The 18,888-nt window shown below is 43.3% G+C and overlaps 3 protein-coding genes across 5 annotated transcripts in view; 2 read left to right on the top strand and 1 right to left on the bottom strand.

Moving 5' to 3' along the window:
• Positions 1-14,657, bottom strand: part of LOC125770840 (uncharacterized) — a 47,319-nt gene extending 32,662 nt beyond the window's left edge. The window contains exons 1-2 of one of the 3 annotated variants that reach the window (XM_049440858.1): positions 13,073-14,657; positions 7,602-8,335 (exon numbers count right to left, since the gene is read on the bottom strand). The gene's annotated coding sequence lies outside the window, so the exon portion shown is untranslated. The remainder of the gene's footprint in view (positions 1-7,601; positions 8,336-13,072) is intronic. The other 2 variants (XM_049440855.1, XM_049440856.1) reach the window with 2 other exon arrangements.
• LOC125770843 (uncharacterized) lies at positions 5,504-7,571 on the top strand. The gene is made up of 6 exons (XM_049440869.1): positions 5,504-5,769; positions 5,858-6,246; positions 6,316-6,492; positions 6,600-6,749; positions 6,822-7,085; positions 7,172-7,571. The coding sequence occupies exons 1-6, from the start codon at positions 5,695-5,697 to the stop codon at positions 7,272-7,274; spliced, it is 1,158 nt and encodes a 385-aa protein (XP_049296826.1). The 5' UTR covers positions 5,504-5,694; the 3' UTR covers positions 7,275-7,571.
• A 1,029-nt stretch (positions 14,658-15,686) lies between the features above and the next one.
• Positions 15,687-18,591, top strand: LOC125768260 (endoplasmic reticulum metallopeptidase 1-like). The gene is made up of 4 exons (XM_049435659.1): positions 15,687-15,860; positions 15,934-17,208; positions 17,273-17,776; positions 17,845-18,591. Exons 1-4 carry the CDS (start codon positions 15,699-15,701, stop codon positions 18,526-18,528), a joined length of 2,625 nt encoding a protein of 874 aa, XP_049291616.1. The 5' UTR covers positions 15,687-15,698; the 3' UTR covers positions 18,529-18,591.
• Positions 18,592-18,888: the final 297 nt, after the last annotated feature.

Raw genomic sequence — 18,888 nt, 5'->3', positions numbered from 1 at the left:
AAGTGTTCCGACATCTTTACCAGAGGGGTGGTCTCTGTATCTATCTTTTGCATGAACACCATCAATCTACGGAGAAACTGGATTATCGTCCAAGAGGAATACACAGGAAAAACGCCACAATGCGTCCACTTTTGGGCATGGAATGGATCTCATCGACAATACCGCAACGAAGACGAAAATGTGCGTTTGTACCAACGAGTGTTCAACAAACCGTTAAGAAGTCGTTAAGGACGAAGCGACAGCAAGGGGGAGGACTATTTAACTGGCACCCAGGGATTCTAGTTGGTTGGTTAAAATGGAAGACAAATATCGCCGTGGCAGGCACACCGGCCCCAGCCACCATAGGCAAGTGGCAAAGCAAACGAGCTGTTGCCACGCACGCCACTCTATTGTACGCTTGTCGAACAGACGAAGACACGGAACGGTGTCCAATTTCTTGGAGAGCAAAAAACTGTCGCTTACTGTCACGTATTTTAACCAGGAGGTGCGTGTCTTGGTTTTTGGGGCTGATTCCCTGCTGAAAATTGCTTGCCTTTTTTTTGACGCAACCCTCCACACACGAGAGGTTAATTATTGGCGGCCAAGCTTCGCGATTCCAAGTTTCCAAAAATGATTTAACAGCCTAATGTATTGAAAATTTCAACTGTTCTACCTTAATCGCTGAGAATGGTCCAAAATTCTACACCACTAAACATAAAGAAAAGTTCTTTCACTCAAAAAACCCGACAACATACTGTACCAGAATCTACCATCGGATTAAAATGCAATGAAACATGAAAAGGAAAACCCTTTCCATTTCAGTGACTGGACAACGTTTTGCTTCTGGATGGAAAAAAGGGACCTGCTACTCACATTCACTATTTTCGGTCCTGTCCATCAATATCGCATTTTCATTGACCGCAAGTGAATGTGTAAGTAGTGTACGGAAACACATGCATATGTGTAATGTTTCCTTTTTTTCATTCTTTCCAACTTCCGAACGTTTGACCTGCTACCACTGCTACCGAACGGATGGATCTCGACCTTCCGATTGAAATTCCGTTTACCACCCAGAAACGGATCAGAATGTTTAACTCATGGTTCCTTCACATGGCATGTGCTATTCGTCTAGCACATGCGGAAAATAAGAAATCCAATTTCCTGTCGTGACTTCGAGAATTGTAGTTTAACCCTTTTACTGATATACCGGACTCAATCAAATGAAACGAAACAAATTTACACAGAAACATTCACAACCGTTCCCAAAACCATAACACAGTGAATACACACTTATGTAATGTGGTTCGCTGTGTTTATGCGCTCTCTGTTAAGGTTACGAAGGTTTTCAGAAGCCAAAAACAATCAACTCATTTTAGCTTGATGCTACCTACCTATACAACATAAGTTAATTCATACGAAACACCACGCGTTTGGATAACTCTTTCGGTTCGCAGGAATTTTCTCTTGGCAAAAAGATTAGGCAAACCTGGCGGCGTCATTTCATCACAACGTAACAAAAGGTCCCAAACCATATGAAAGAAGGATAAATAATGAATCAAGGTCCTTTGTACCATCAATCCTTCTCAGCTTATTTGAGGATGAAATCATTTGCTTTTGTTCGATCTAATGAGCTTATTTTCCAAGCAAACCTCTCTACCCGTCGTCGCTTAAGCAGCAGCAGAAGCAGAAGCAACATCCTTATTTTCCGCTCCATCAAATTATTCTTACACTTCCATCGTAGCATATTGTGTCCTAGGAAAATATATTTTTTTCTTTCTCTTCCCTTACTCAATCACCCCCTCCCCCCCCCCCCCTCCCTTCCCCCCCTTTCGTTACCTGCACGTGAGACAGTTGTCGGATCGTTTCAGGAAGTCAGTACGGCAGCAACACGCTGTGTACGCTTGTTCCGGTGGTTAATCCTTAAACGGATGAATTCTCTTATCGACCAATGTGTCATTTATATTCCCACCCGTGGGCGAAATGTTTCGACACGTCCAATATACCACGGTGGGATCCACTCCAAACGAACCCTGGGCTGTGTACGTTTGTGCATGATTCGATTCGTGACGGACCCAGAACAACGCGAACCTAGTCTGTTGCTGCCATGGCTAGCAAACGGATTTTCCTGCACCGGTGGGAGGCGGATGGACACTATAGATGACTTGCCGGTTTAGTGAAGAAAGGTTCATTTTCTCTCTCTCGAAGGGTTGTGGTGGTCGAGCGCGTTAACAAGACCCACAGGAAACGGTTTGCGTTTTCTTGTCCGGTCCACATTTTTCCCATTCGGCTAACATTGACCGCAATCCGGTCCGGTGTCGACCGATGCCAATGAAGCGGTCGAACGATGCGCCTGTTTTGGGTACGGATAAAATTTATGGTGTAATTTAGCAGGTGCACCAAAACCAATTCGGGTATATCGTTTCGTCGATCGCCCACGTACGTAGGCTCCATCCAGTTCGCCGCCATTTGCGGTTTAACTCCCGCCAAAAAAAAGGATAATGAAGATGATGATGAGAATCTCACCATGATGATGCCAAAGTAGATAAGGTGTGATTAATTCATATCGGAACTCAACCGAAGAAAGCGAACCGAGATAGACGCTTCCGCACACGCCATTTTGTACAGAGCGTTTATAAGAAGGGTCAAAAGGGATTTTCAATCGAATTGAGCACACTTCCACTACAACCAACCACCGAGGATGGCGAGGATCTCTTCAACATCGGATTCAAACCCCTTTTGCGAAACACTTAACCGTTTAAACGTGTGTCCAACAAAGTGGCTATTTGTCCCATCAAGTAACACTCATTTTTCGCCAGACGGTGTATATAATTAGAACGTGCTTGGAACGGGTTACGGGCTCTAAACATGCGAAATAGTTTGTTTGTCGACAGCTTTTTCGCTCCCGGGAGGAAAATGGTCCAAAAGTGAGAAACTACAAAGCATGGGATTACCTAATCTCACACACCGGAGGAACGTAAATCATACACATTCCACTTAATTTATTCCCTAAGGCAAGAAATTGTTGGGGTCTTCGCAGAACTTTGCAACCGTAGAACAACAAGCGCATCCGAGGGTAGAGATGGCAATTATGGTAATGGGGAAATAAACCGTTTTGCTGTTTACTTGAGCGCACGTGCCACAGGCCGCTCTGCCCGCAATAAGCACACGGTCACTCTGTAATGTCCACTGTAAATCAGTGACCCTAATAATCGCTAATATCATCAGCATGCCAACATCTTACAAAATTCATCACCTTCATATAAAATTTTCTGCTTGTTTTAGGCTGGTTCACTTCTACCGCCAAAACGCTTGTTGACTTTGGTCGAAGCTTTTTGTTCAATTATGTGCCTAATTGGTCCATTAGTGTACAATAAAATACATCTGGCATCTGATCTCTTAATGTACAATCCCAAAAGCCACCATCACATTCGATTAGTATTCTGAAATTCATCAAATCCCTGTCACGGTTAGAGATTTAGCTATCATTAATTATTCATAAGCGCTTTTTTCCCAGTTTTTCGTATCTTCTTACCAAGGAGATGTCGCATTTAGGTGTTTTGTGTTCCCGACAAGTATGCATGGGCAGGGAAGCAAACGATTGAGGCAAAGAACGAGGAGCAAGGACCCATCTTAGACCACTTGTAGAATGTTTCGCATTATGCATGAATTTTACCCAGAGTACCTGACATTGATGTAATTCTTAAAATTGCTAAATCAAACAGTTTTCGACAGCGTTTTTTTGTTTCGTCAAAAATCCAACACCTCATCAAATGTACTGCTAGGTAGAACCTTCCACAATTTTAAAGCATCTCTCAAACACTTCGTCCTCTAGTACAACTCACAGCTTAACCTTGGAGTGAACCCATTTTCATTGGTTCGGTTATTTACGGTGACACTTTCCCAGAGTCAACCTACCTGCTGTGACACATTACATTTTTCGTACCGTCATTCCACTTCGACGAGTAGAAACAGTAGAACGGCATAGAGTCCCAAGAGCGCAAGGTGATGGGTTTTTTTCTCTCATCTTTCTAACTCACAGGATCTTGCCTAGTTAAAAATACATTAATTTTCATCTACCGTGCAATTTACTGTGGACGACGACACTTCCATCCAAACAGGATATTCGTATGTATCGCTCTTTCTAGACACCATTCCCAACCGAGTCAACAGCCACAGTTTAGCTCGTCGTCAGTAGCATGCCTTCTTTTCTAGGATCGTTTAGAAAAATCGATACCGACGTTCGTTACTTACACTGATGAGCTTATTTGAAGACTGGCTGTTAGCCGAGAGGCGAAGAAACGATTTATGAATTTATATCAATTTCTCATTTTGATTCTTTTCTTTAATTCGATTCGGAACACCAACGTTACACCTACCCTTTCTCTGTAAATGGGTACACAACGGAACTGATTTCGGTACCGCAAATGGTTTTTGAGCATGCAAAATAAACTTCCAGCACTTTCAGGATTCCGCTTCTTCCATTTAGAATCTCCAGCTACACATAGCTAAGCTTGGCGGAGCAACGAATAATTTAGCATGCTTTAGCTGTTGCTTGAACGGTTCTGGAAGTACAGCAAACACTGTGATGAACAATAAGCTGGGTTTTGCTTTAATGGTCTGCGTGGCATACGGCACAAACACATTCTCACCGGTGAACAGACCTTTATCGGATCAATTAGAAACAGTCGATTGATTTCATCGGACCCATTGAAGCATAATTTTACTTGCTAGGGTGGGGGTAGGTGTAAATAATGTGGAACGCTGACTACAGAGCATCCTCTCATCTGAAGAATTTCTCAACAAATGGCCAAACAAGAGCTGACCGGGAGGATTGTTATGCTGGTTAGCCAGACCTTTGAAAAAGTCACAATTTTCGCTCGCAATCTTGAACACATTGGGGATGAAAGGGTTTAATACATTACAATGGTTTTCATACCTATTCGACTCAAGCTTATTTATGTGACCAATAATCATGCTGGTGGTCTATCTGCGGCAATAATCTCACTAAATAGATCAGGATGCTTATCACAAATGTCACATTCAGTAACAATTTCAAAAGTAAAAACACACGCATGGCTAATCACTTATTACACGCACCAAATATTTGTGAAATAAACTTCCTAAAGAACTTTAAACAAGAGTTCACAAAAAAATTGAAATGTCGAATGACACCAGCATGCCCTTTCCTCACGCCAGCACGTTCATAACCTCACTTTCCCGCTTAACTTCTTCAACCTTCAAGAAACGCTTGTAGCTTACAGGAACTTTGGATTACGATCGAATTGAACGAATGATAGCCTAGTGGCTATAAGCTATTCTGCACCACTAGGAAACAATATAAAAGGGTTTAAAGTATCGGAACTTTAATTAAGTAACACAGATTTGGTGTACGTTTCGCGCGCCGCAACAGCTGTTGTCAACTGATTGTTGAAAACTGGGAAAAAGGGATTGTTTACCCTTTTTGACAGTTCTCGTTCCGCATTGAAAGTTGCCCTTCGAAAGTGCATCGCAGTAGCCCAGCATTGTTACCTAGGATCTGCCCACAGCTCTAGCATGATTTCGATTCAAGAATATTTTAGCATTCGAATTTGGACGGCACGGAGGCTAAGAAGGTTGTTCGACCTTTCTTAGCGGAAATTTTCGTAAAGTGAAGATTGTGCAGTGTTAAGTACGGCAAGCTCCAAAAGTGCTAAAAGCAACCACGATTGTTGTAAAATGTGGCGCAATAGGAAAGAAAATATGACCAGCAAAGGGCAAATCAGTGGCGACGGTCCCGAGCATCGCAGTAAGGTAAACGTTTTTCTTTTTCGCATTGTAGTTACGGCAGGTTACACAACACAGCCCCTGTCGTTAACGCTTTCTCCTCCATGGTTTTTAGTTAAATTTGGCAGCAAAACCTTTTACATTGCCGTTGCGTCGCATAAACGCAGCAGCCCCATCCAGCTCACGGGGGGACAGCAATGGCAACGGTAATGGTAGCAAAATTCAAGAAATTGCTTACATTGGCCCGACACATCTTCCCGTGAATGCGCGCGTGTGGAATTCGATCTCGTCCTACTCGCTCGAAGATATCGCCCGAACGACTCCACCGGCAAAACCTGCACACAGCCAGATCATAAACGTGTTCCCCAGCAATGGTGCAACCGCAACAGCAAGCATCTTAAAATCAACGTTTCAGCATCCGGCTTCACAGGCTACACAATTTCCTTTTGGGCCAATTCTGCTTGACAATGGCGTTATACAGCTGCGCTTGCGAGATTCGATTACGTAAGTTTCCTGCTATATCAAGAATTTTCCTGCTCAGAACTTGTAAAAACACACAAACATTTTACACAGAGTGGACATGACTGCGGATGGCTCAGTGAAGGTTGTCAATGGCAACCACAATATTGCAATAGCTATTTCTAGTGATACGCTGGCTACTGCGATGCATCATCCAAATGGGATCGTGTTTCAAAATGGCCCACGGGTCGATATAGCTGCGGTTGATGCAAGGCGTAAATATCCGTACATGTGAGTATCATCAATATGTAGAGACAATATGAACGAGTCGCATAAAAGCTAGATTTGTTCAACAATTACTGTTCTCTTTGCATGTCCACACAAACACCGAAATGCAGTCGTTTCGCTAAAATGTGGCATAAAGGAATCAGCTTGACAAGCGCAAGATACGCCCTGATTTATCTGGTGGATTCGGCCGGCACACGAACAACGTCGGATATGATTAGTATGGATATGGAAGCGGATTATGTGAACCAGGTCTTCTTCAAGTGAGTAAACCGGCTGCAGTGTTCTTTTGGGATTTGTTGTTTTAACAATATGATTGCTTCGGGGTTTCCTAGTGGCGTTGTACCTGCCGCCCACAACTACGTCGACCAGTGGCAAATCATCCAGAACTCGAGCTACCAGCTTGGACAGGAGGGAAGCCTGCAGTTCCAGGTGAACGGCTTTCGGATCACGCAGAGTGGTGATGGGTTGGTGAAAATACATCGCTCCAACAACCGCTGCTCGATCCGTACCAGCCCGAGCAACGGTTGTGCGACAGTCACAACTAATTCCATCCATTGCACCGCTTCGCTCGGGACATCCTCTCATCTGTTTGTACGGTAGGACTTCTTTTTTGTTGTTGTATGCTCTTCACTGCATCCCGTACAATCACTAACACCAATCATTACCGTTTTATCCTGCACAGACGTGAAGAGCGTCGGATGCACTTTGACGGGGCCACCTTCATCGTGCGCAATGCTGGCCATTCCGCTGGTTTTGACGAGCTTGATCGATTGCGCGTTTACTGAAGAGGAAATGTAAGCACCTATCGTCTCGGCCTTTATTCAACTATCCTCATCAAAGGCTGCTGCTGCCGTAGACGCGGGTGGCTGTTTTTAGTATGTATTGTATCTCGTTACAGCTTCACACGACACGTGGCTCTACTGAGTTTGTGGCGAGCAAATTGAATTCCGTTGTTTCGCATTAGTCTAGTTAAATTTCAATTATCGATTATTTTCGCATTACCCTTACACCATTAGGGACATGCGTTTGGTGTTCGGGCATGCATGTCATTTGTTAATAAAGCTAAATTCTCTTTAACGTAATCCGAATGTTGTATTGTCGGACATACTTACATGTTCGGAACTGGAAGGGTTAGGGAGTGGGCCCGACCTACGAAGACGGGCTAGGGCACTCCTGAGACCTTCCGTACTGCTATGTTTGGCCCCCCGTTCAAAAATATAACAACCGCACAGGAACAGCTTGAACGTTTATGTCACGTAGCGACACTGTTACTGCTGATACAATCGTCGCTTGTAGTGTCAGCTTCCTTTTTCCTTGTGGCGATATGGTTAACCAGTGCCAATCTCCGGCTCGGCTCGACTCCACACACCGCTGCTCAGCACACTCATTGACACACTGTTGCACACAATTATGTACCACTTTGCGTTATATTTATAAATATTGCTTTCGATTGCACTTGCTTCGTGAACCACACAACGCATCAGATTTGAGCGAACACAATAAACTTGCACTCACGTTACATACGCCTTTACCACCGCACACCATCGCATGCTGTAAAACAACAAACACAAACGTTAACCTACAATCGAACACTGGAGCGCATATGAAGCTAACACATTTGCTGGAAAACATGAAGCAGCAGAGCAACTATAGTGTGCCAGATCATAATCAATAGAACATAAGCTTTTAGCACTACACCTAGTGTTGTATTTATCTTTCGATGCTGTTGGGATGCACGGCATTGATTGAACGAAACGATTCAACATCGACCTCGTCGGTCTCAATATTCTGAAGGATGATACATCAATGAAAATATTTTCTCCTTTGAAGATGGAAGCGCAACAACCTGAAAAGCATGAAACGATAAATGGGAAACGTTAATTCATGTGTACACTTAGTTAAATTTTAATAATTGACAATTATATTCTTTCTAGCTCAAGTTGCAATAAACATAAAAAAGGTCAATTTAAAGTAACGTAACGTCAACTATCCATATGTGTTTCTCCGTATAAACTGAAATGGCAAGGTGGCTGATACGAAAAAAAAAGGAAAAGTGAACAAGAAATGAAGGAACCATAGACTTTTGAGAAAAAGCAAACACGGCTATAAACTTCATTGAATGGCAGGTCTGCGATGAAGCAGTGACGAGCGATGAAATGGCGAACTGGTAGATAAACACGGCCATGAGAAAGATAGGTCGATTTGTTCAGCGAAGGACAGCAAAACCACCCCCACGGAGTAATGGTTTCTAGAACGTGTGTTGAAATGAAAGTAGTGGATACCGATGGTGCACTGAAAGAATGACCTACCGTAAGTGTGTATAGATTCTCGCATGCGGTTTGCAGTAACAGGACCCATTTCTTAGTTCATAGGGCAAGGACACGAAACATCGCCACAGGAAGTAAAAAAGTGATTAATGAATTTTCTACCACCTTGTCCTAAATACGACCATAGCGCTACATTAAGCTATGAATCGTGCACATTCTCGTGCACCATACTCCGCTTGTTAAAACTTCTATCGTGCAGAACGTACAGAAATGATTGTAAAAGCATTTTTTGTCAGTTGAGTATTTTGAGGATATTTGTGAAAAAATACAAGGAACTTGTGCTTTCCTTTTAGCTAGCGTTGGGTCAAGTAGCTCTTTTGCAAGAGCGGAGCGCACCGCTCTCGCTCTCTAAAGTGTGCGTTGCGCTTGAGGTAGCTCCACATGGAGCGCTGCACGCAGGAGCGTTTGTGCGATGCGCTCCCAGGAGCGAAGTTTCGCACCACAAGGAGCAGGAGCGATTCCTGCGATACAGCTACCTCTTTTTCCCGTGAGCTGTGCGGGAGCGCGCACAATAAGATGAACGGAGCGATTGAAATACCTCTTTCACTGTTAACCCACTAGCTATAGCCTTATGAAATTTTCAAATTTTTAATTTTTTTTCAATTTTTTTCATTATTGTTTACCTTTTTTTAATTTAAAGCATTGTTTGAGTGAAAAGGAACTAATTGCAACAATTTCGCATTAAAATAAAACAAATTTTTAAATTTTGCTAAATTTCTCAAAAAAATGGCAAGGGGTACCCCTTATGAAATTTTCGAGTGGAAAATTTTTTTTAAATTTTTTTCTGATTTTTTATTCTTTTTTTAATTTAAAGCAATATTTGAGTGAAAAGAAACTTATTGCAACAAATTCGCAATAAAATATATCACATTTAAAAATTTTGCTGAATTGCAGAAAAATGAGGAACATTTTACATTTTCTCAAACAGGGTAAGGAACTTAGTTCCTCGCATAACTTCTGGCACAGACATCTAAGGGCATGGCCGTCCAAGAAGAAAATGTAGACAATTGGTGTCATCTATCGACCACAGGCAAAGATTGGAGATCCGTTGGATACCGACCGAGTTATAGACAAAAATTGGTGCAAAAATGAAGAAAATTTTACATTTTCTCAAACAGGGTAAGGAACGTGGTTCCTCGCATAACTTCTGGCACAGACATCTGAGGGCATGGCCGTCCACGAAGAAAATGTAGCCATTGGTGCCATCTATCGACCACAGGTTGAAGATTGGCGATCCGTTGGATACCGACCGAGTTATAGGCAAAACTTGGTGCGGAAATGAGCCTTAGTGGATTGACAAATTGATAGATTTTTTAAATTTTTTCATTATTTTTTACCTTTTTTAATTTAAAGCATTGTTTGAGTGAAAAGGAACTAATTGCAACAATTTCGCATTAAAATAAAACAAATTTTTAAATTTTGCTAAATTTCTCAAAAAAATGGCAAGGGGTACCCCTTATGAAATTTTCGAGTGGAAAATTTTTTTGAAATTTTTTTCTGATTTTTTATTCTTTTTTTAATTTAAAGCAATATTTGAGTGAAAAGAAACTTATTGCAACAAATTCTCAATAAAATATATCACATTTAAAAATTTTGCTGAATTGCAGAAAAATGAGGAACATTTTACATTTTCTCAAACAGGGTAAGGAACTTGGTTCCTCGCATAACTTCTGGCACAGACATCTGAGGGCATGGCCGTCCAAGAAGAAAATGTAGCCATTGATGCCATCTATCGACCACAGGCAAAGATTGGAGATCCGTTGGATACCGACCGAGTTATAGGCAAAATTTGGTGCAAAAATGAGGAAAATTTTACATTTTCTCAAACAGGGTAAGGAACTTGGTTCCTCGCATAACTTCTGGCACAGACATCTGAGGGCATGGCCGTCCACGAAGAAAATGTAGCCATTAGTGCCATCTATCGACCACAGGTTAAAGATTGGCGATCCGTTGGATACCGACCGAGTTATAGGCAAAACTTGTTGCAAAATGAGCCTTAGTAGATTGACAGATTTATAGATTTTCTCAACTTTTTTAAATTTTTTTTTACCTTTTTTAAATTTAAAGCTTTGTTTGGGTGAAAAGGAACTCATTGCAACAATTTCGCATTAAAATAAAACAAATTTTTAAATTTTGCTAAATTTCTCAAAAAATGGCAAGGGGTACCCCTTATGAAATTTTCGAGTGGAAAATTTTTTTAAATTTTTTTTGTTATTTTTTATTCTTTTCTTCTTTTAAAGCATTATTTGAGTGAAAAGGAACTTATTGCAGCATTAAAATATATCACATTTATAAAATTTGCAATATTACTTAAAAAAATGCGTGATGTAAATCTTGGTGCAGAAACGGCCAAAATTTTGCGCATTGAATTACATATATTCTTGGTACTTTGCTGTGGGTTGAGAATAGAAGAAGGGAGTTTTGCATCTAATCGCCTTCCCATTACAAGCTATAAAAATAAAAAAGGAAAAGAACTATAAAGCCATCTTTCATCTTTTACATCCACGACCACATCGATCCTTGTAAAACACCGAAACATTACGTTGTGACAGCCTTACCGTTTCGTAACAGTTTCGTGGGAAATGTTGGTAGATTCTACAGTGATATTCTATCCATCCGCAACCGCATCGTCCGTTTTGGGTTCTCAGGTTTCCATTAAATGGCGCGCGCGCGCGTCCGTTAAGCTCCAGACAAGCAAGTGTTGCGAGCTATAACGCAGACACAGTAATTGCGCCAAGAGCCAATTACAGGAATCTGTAAGCGTTTCCACTGTCTGCTCTCATCTTTTCCGCACTATTGCAGTCGCCATGGAGACGGTGGTGGCTCGTGTCGTAAATTTCAATTACAACAACTCTTGCCCCCGTGCTCCAACTTAACCACGTACTTTGAACGTTGAAGTTTGGTACTTGCCGCTCTTTGCCATCCCAAGGAGGATACGGTCACTCATCCTCCTTTTGAACCCTCTTCAAAAGCATGTCGGAAAATTTCAACCTACTTTTACTCGCCACACTACCTTACTGCATACAACAGAGGACACACACAGAGACTTCCGTAGACGGAGGACATTTTATGCGTTGATTTTACAGTGATTTTAGCAGGAAAACCTTTCAACTTGCGGCATTTGCGTCCGGTACAATTTATTCTTGGTCACCTTTTTGGGAGTTTCGGTTCGGAAAATATTTAAATCCAAAAAGGTAAAAGGTCATTCGGGGCAGATTCCGTTACGCTTCCGCTTGCCGCCAAGGGAAAATAGGATTTGTGGAGTGTTATTTCACTTTTCTTTACACTTTGATTAAGTTAGAGGAAGAAAAATAAAGCAAACTGACGCTGACGCTGCCGCTGCTGTGTTTACAAAGCGCTGCTTTCTTTGCCACGTGCGAAACCGGTCCCTTCGTTCAAATGATTGCTTGTTTGCAATCTACTAAAGTTCAGTACATTCGAAAACGGGAAAGTTTTTTTTTGCACTTATACACCTTTACAGTTATAGTACGGGAAAGCCACACCAAGTTGTGTGAGTCACCTTTATGGCTTTGGACATAAAAAAATAAAAACGCGTTTCCTATTGATGTCAGGGGAATCTCGATGGCTCTTGTCAATAGACAAACAATACCCTTCCCTGTCCGTTCTAATCCTGTCCCGTTCGTCGTCCTGTCCGTTCTCTTTAATAGTCAGCTCTATTGACAGATATGTCGCACTCAGACATTTCACTTAACTGAGAAGTAGATATGCGGAAAGTAACATGACATGGGCGCGCGAGCAATGAAGCGAAAAACGGTAAACTTGACCGCTTCTGTTTCCCACGCGGCGAAACTTCAGTCCCTGCAGATTTTCCTCTTCCCACACGGAATCACGGTCTTCGGTAAGTACATGAAGTGAAAGTTGATTCATTCCGATCTCCACCAGCCAGCAGCTTGGCAATGAAGCGATTGTGTTAATGGATATATGTTGGTTCATAGCATAGCACCAAGGGATAAGCTGCTGCGGAGAACTTTAATTTGTTATTGAGCGAAAATTCTTTGGGCTTTGCTAAAACAACTAACTTTCAAGAATGTTTGTTTGAAAAGCGATAAGAAGCTCAACACAAAGGGATTTATTTGCCATTTTCCACAATATCCTTCAATGATGAAAGCGTTGGAAACTTTGCGGGCAATGTTGAATGTACATTTCAGCCAACCTCAGTAATATTCAAATTTATGTTTGTTTCGGTGATTTTGTGTATGGCGTCGAATGAAACCCACCCAGTACTGTCTACTTACCAAGGATCCACTTTGCATTGCTTTGGCGTTGTGTTGAGGTGGTTTGCAGAATTTACAATTTCCCCAATAATCATCATCCCTGCTAATGTTTTGCTCATTACGATGTTGGCCATTTTTTGTTTTCCCCCTATTGGCTCATGATTGGCCTTTGCAATCATCGTCGTTCTTGCCGTCACGGGGGAAATCCATCAAAACTCACTGGACTCCAAAAGTGGTGCCAAGCTTGTTGGCTAGCTTATAATTGAAATTTGATGGAGATTGCATTGCTGCTTTAGCTTCATTTCTAATAATCATTTCCTTCATTTGTAGATATTCGTATTGTACAAACGCAAAACGGCCAGAGGAATCCATTTCTCAGCACACAAACAAACAAACACACACACATGGCAGGTTCTTAAGGTTCACCTTTTTGGATCCGGAAATTAAAATCCACTCTTTGCCTTTCTTCTACTTCTACCTTCTACTGCCGTTGAGTAAGTGCCATGAAATTTGGACATGTACAGAGACACACCGATGGTCAAAGCAAAATAAGAGTAAAAACACAAGACACGAATTCATAACGCGAAATACGCAAAGGCTTTTTCTTTGTTGCTGGTTGGATGATACGTTTCTACCACGTGGTTCGGGATGTTTCACACTACGGCATATCCAATAATCAATAAACACAGGCACAACTCAACAACGAACGTGGAATGACGACGTCCTCAACGCCATCATCGTCAACCGATCGGCGAAGTGTTGTCAGTAGATTCCCGCAGCAAACCTGCCACCGTGCTGCCCTGCCAATGACCCAATACCTTTACATTATTAATACCACTTTATAAACCGACGTCTATACGAGGATTCACGTTGATTTTAGTTCGTGTATTTAAAGTTTCGCAAAACTCGATAGATGCAGCTTCGACTCGCTGCTGCGTTCCCAACGGATACGCAGTGCAATGACCGAAAATCCACACAAAAATGGAGAAAAATGGTGCGCTTTTCCTATCAGCGCATTGTTATCAAAATGCAGTCGAACGTAACATAATCTAGCCAGCCAGCTGTTGTGCCGTACGTGTCCGAGTGGATACGAGAACTCAAGTTTATCGATTGAAACACACTGTTTAAGAAACACACTGTCCAGCAGTGGGACGGCATTGCCTCGCTTAGTCTCGCGCTAGATCCCATCTCATTCCGAAACACGGAACGTGTTAGCTTTCCGCGATCCTGGCCACGGACTGTCGGAAAACTCTGCCGAACTTCGTCCTACATTCGCTCGTCTTGCTACACTTCAATTCGTGGCCACTTGCTATTTTTCATTCTTAGGTACGAAGATACGACGCCTGTGCGGTTAAAATGTGTCTAATTGTTTTCACGACACACAAAATTCTTAATCTACACTGTGCGACAAACGCTCGCGGAGTTCGTTTCAGTTTTTAGAGGCCCTCATCCCCTCAATGACACCGCGTAATGTTTCCAACGAGGGGGATGAGAAAATGGGGGTTTCAACCGAAACGCGCAACACACACAAACAAATCGAAACCAGTGAAGAAGAAAAAAAAACTCAAAGCTTCCCCAAAAACCTTTATCGTCGAACGCCTAACGCACGCCAAAAATACGGAGCTCCCACCGCGACGGTTCGTTTAAAATTGAGCTTTTTCGTCCTCGGGTCGGTACTTTTATTCGTTCGCTTTAATGTTCGGCTCGGCCGGAAATTCCGAGATGCAGCAACTTTCGATGCGGGCTCTACTTCCTGCCGAGAGAGACAGAGAGAGCGAGAGCCTGGCTCCATGTCTCCATGGCTTATAAACAATACATTATCTCCGGTGGAAAGCGCTCCAAAACCCGGTCGAAAGCATGTTTGAGTGAATGATGAGGAAAACTCATAAACACTCCAAAGAGAAACAGAGAGATAGAGAGAGCATTAAAAAGGAATTGAGAAAATGTGCACCACGTGAGGAAAATTGCTCTCTGTTTACGTGCCGAACTACACGAAAGAAAATGAGCATTGGCACGAGCCAGGCTCTGGCTCTAGCCATCTCCGATGATCCCGCATCACAAAGCATGACCACTCCACGGAGATTAAAATCATAAACAATTTTAAAGCTGTCACGACGCACTGCTCCCTATCCACGACCGATTGGGACTCGTAAATCAGCAAACGCCACCAACAACAATGCCTTCCAACAAAAAGCCCATTTATCGGATTGCCAAACAATACTGGCGTGCGTTGGTAAAGGGTAAGATAAATTCCTAACCATGCAGATTTCTAATAATCGTGCGCGTATGTTTAACAGCCTTTGTCCGTCCATTGCGCATACATAACAACAACAAAAAACTATCTTATCAACTAGATTGCCGAATTGAACAGGGGTACTACAGCTTATGCTATTGCGATAAGCCCGTCACAACAGCCAAGCATTCGTCACCAGCTCGGGGGGGAGAATGGTTTTATTTTACTTAAGATTTTTTTCTGCTTCCCACAAATCGAGATAACGGGCGTCTGAGCGGGGTGATTCGAGCGAGTTGTGCATCAGTAACATTCAATCTGTCGTTTGTGCCTATAGTGTCTCAGCGAGAGTCACTTTAGTGTCATCAAAAGAAGCATGTAAGTTTTTGAGAAAGATCCTCTTCGGGTTTAAACGGCATGGAATTAAGCCCGGCTGTCTGTTTTAGGAAGATTCTTGCGAATGTATTCACTCTAGAACTACTGTGGTGCGTCCTGGCTCCAGGCATTGGTATTGGAGTGTACTTTCTTACGTACTGGAACTGGAATACTCTCCCTAGTGGAGTTAATCTGGCTGATGAAGTATAAACGCTGAAAATGATGTAAGATTATGTGAACCGAAGCGAGCCTTAATTGCTTTGCATTTAAATTCCAGCAAAAATCCTCTGATGAACGGTTTGTTGCGGAGCGAGCCCTTTATGATCTGGACACTCTAACCAGCCGTGGACCACGTGTTGCTGGAAGTGAAACCAACGAACGTTTTGCGGTAGATTTCCTATACGATGCTGTAGAAACTATTGCCCGTCAAGCGGCTCCAGAGTATGAAGTTTCGTGCGAAATACAGCGAGTCAGTGGGAGCTACTTCCTGGACTACGATGACTATCCTATCACCAGCTACTACCGTAACGTACAGAATGTCGTCGTTTCCGTTGTGCGGCGCAGTGGCTCGTTCAGTGGCAAGTACCTACTGCTGAATGCGCACTTTGACAGTGCCGTCACGAGTCCGGGAGCCGGTGACGACGGTACGATGGTTGTTGTGATGTTGGAACTGATGCGCCAGATAACACAGAACGCCAAACCGCCAATGCAGCATGGTGTGTTGTTCCTGTTTAATGGATGCGAGGAGAACACTATGCAGGGTGCGCATGGTTTCGTTAGAGGACACCCATTAGCGCAATCGGTTGCAGCCTTCATCAATCTGGATGTGGCTGCCAACAGTGGACGTGAGATCATGTTCCAATCCGGTCCGAACTATCCATTCCTGATGGCCTACTATGGCGATTACGTTCGCCGTCCTTACGCAAACACGCTGGGCGAAGAAGTGTTCCAGATGGGTCTGGTACCGTCCTTCACCGATTACGAAACCCTTTCGAAGCAGGGCGGATGGCCTGGGCTAGATTTTGCCTTGTCCTCCTACGGATATCTCTACCACACAGCGCTGGATGCCCGGGAAACTATATCCGCCGGAACTTTGCAGCACATCGGCGACAATCTGTTGGGGATTGTGCGTGCCCTCGGCAATGCTGAAGAGCTCGGCAACATACGGGAGCATCGTGACGGGACGGCCGTATTTTTCGACTTTATGCATCTATTTTTAGTGTACTACACCGAAACGACCGGACTGATTATCAACATCCTGCTGGGCGTATTCTCGCTGGCGCTCGTTGTTGGGACACTTTTCATGTTCGTGCGTAAGGATGGCGCAGTGGGCACTAATGTGCACTTCGAGGCCGGTATGGCGCTTACCGTGCAGACACTGTCCATCGTACTGGGAGCTGGATGTTCGGTGCTGGTAGCCGTTATCTTCGATGCATGCGGTCGATCGATGAGCTGGTTTTCATCCACCTGGTTGCTGTTCGGGTTGTACTTCGCTCCGTGCATCGCTGGTCTCACCTTTGGGCCATTTCTATACGTTCATTTTCGAAAAATTGTGAGTTGTTGTTACGCAGCGTGATGAAACGATTGTACAATGTTTTCTCTTTTCCCTGCAACAGCCTTTCCTGCACGATCAAGGTCGCGTTATACTGTTCCTTCATGCGCAACACTGCATCTACGCGGTTCTGCTGATAACGCTTTCGATCGGTGGTATTCGATCTGCATTTGTACTTCTCTTTCCAATCATATTTTACAGCGCCACGACGATCATCAATATGATCTTAAGATTCCGGTTAAACGTCTGGATCTATGTACATCTCGTCGGTCAGTTGATACCGATCGTATACTTTTGCTCTCTGGCAGTGACATTGTTTGCCGTGTTCGTTCCAATGACCGGCCGTAGTGACAATCGCTCTAATCCGGATCTTCAAATGGCCCTATTTTCTGCCCTTTTGACGCTGCTGCTAGTAGGCTTATTAACACCGTTCATAGTGCTGTTCCGGCGGAAGCTGTATGTGTTCGGTACACTGCTGTTGTTTTTCCTTGTCACGGCTATTGTGGCGGCCACACCGGAAGGCTTCCCGTTCCGGGAGAACACTTCACCTCAGAGATATTATATATTCGTAAGTACCGCTTGAATATTGTTTGCGAGATGTAGTATAATACACCGAGTTGTCTTGATTAATAATAGCATCAGCAGCGCAATTTCTATTGGCCAAACGGTACACTACGCGACTCGGGTGCGATCTACTACCTTCATCCACAAGATCGCCATACACCGGAATTGCTGCAGTCGGATGTTCCGGAATGGTCTAAAGCCACAGAACTTGGGGATGAGTGCGAACGTGAGCTTTACTGTGGTATTCCATTCTACATCAATCGTTACCATCGACAAACCGAATCAAGCTACTGGTTACCGGCATTAGAACCACCAGTCTTTCCCGAACCGGTTCAGTTTCGTTTTGTTTCGCGTGAGTCACCAACTCCAGAAAGACAGAGATTGTACTTCAGCGTACAAGGTCCAAGCCATATGAGTTTGTACGTATCTCCGCTGGTCGGGCGAAAGCTCGTAGGATGGAGTTTTAGCGACCAAATTCCCCCGAGCGGAAAACGATGGCGAGACCAAGATGTCTACTTCGTGAACTTTTTCTCCGGTTCGTTAGACTTAAGTCCCTTTACGTTTTACGTCGAGATTGAAAAGCAACCGTCGAACCAAGAGACAGATGGCTCCCTGTTTTATCTCTCAGTTGTCGCTCAGTATATGCATCACGATAACGTGTACCGTACTCGTGAATTTCAATCTTTGCTGGATAAAATGCCCAAATACGCGCACACAGTCGCGTACCCAGGCTATCTAGAGAGTTGGATTTTCTAGCGAAAAATAAAGCAATTAATAGCTCTAGCGAAGAAGATATTTATTTCGAATGATCAGCCGGTTGTCGGACAAAATAACCCCACGAAACAGATCCAGTGTAATGATCTACAGGACCACGGTATACTCGCATTTCCACGCGTCCAGGGATGTGCTTGTGTGAGTTTCGTTGGGAATATTCGCGATGTACGGCTGACGTTATCCAACTTGTTGATATTAACCACACGATCAGAGTCTGTAATATGTGTTGAAAACATGAATAGAAAATTCACTTTTGCACAATAAATTATTGCTTACCATTAATCGATGTAGGGTAAAATCCATCTTGTCGGGTGGCGTGTTCGGTAGACAATAACTCCTAAA

This window comes from Anopheles funestus, chromosome 3RL, assembly GCF_943734845.2.
Source record: "Anopheles funestus chromosome 3RL, idAnoFuneDA-416_04, whole genome shotgun sequence".
Taxonomy (NCBI): domain Eukaryota; kingdom Metazoa; phylum Arthropoda; class Insecta; order Diptera; family Culicidae; genus Anopheles; species Anopheles funestus.
The sequence above is the reverse complement of the archived record's forward strand: the minus strand, read 5'-3'. Positions and strand labels throughout refer to the sequence as shown.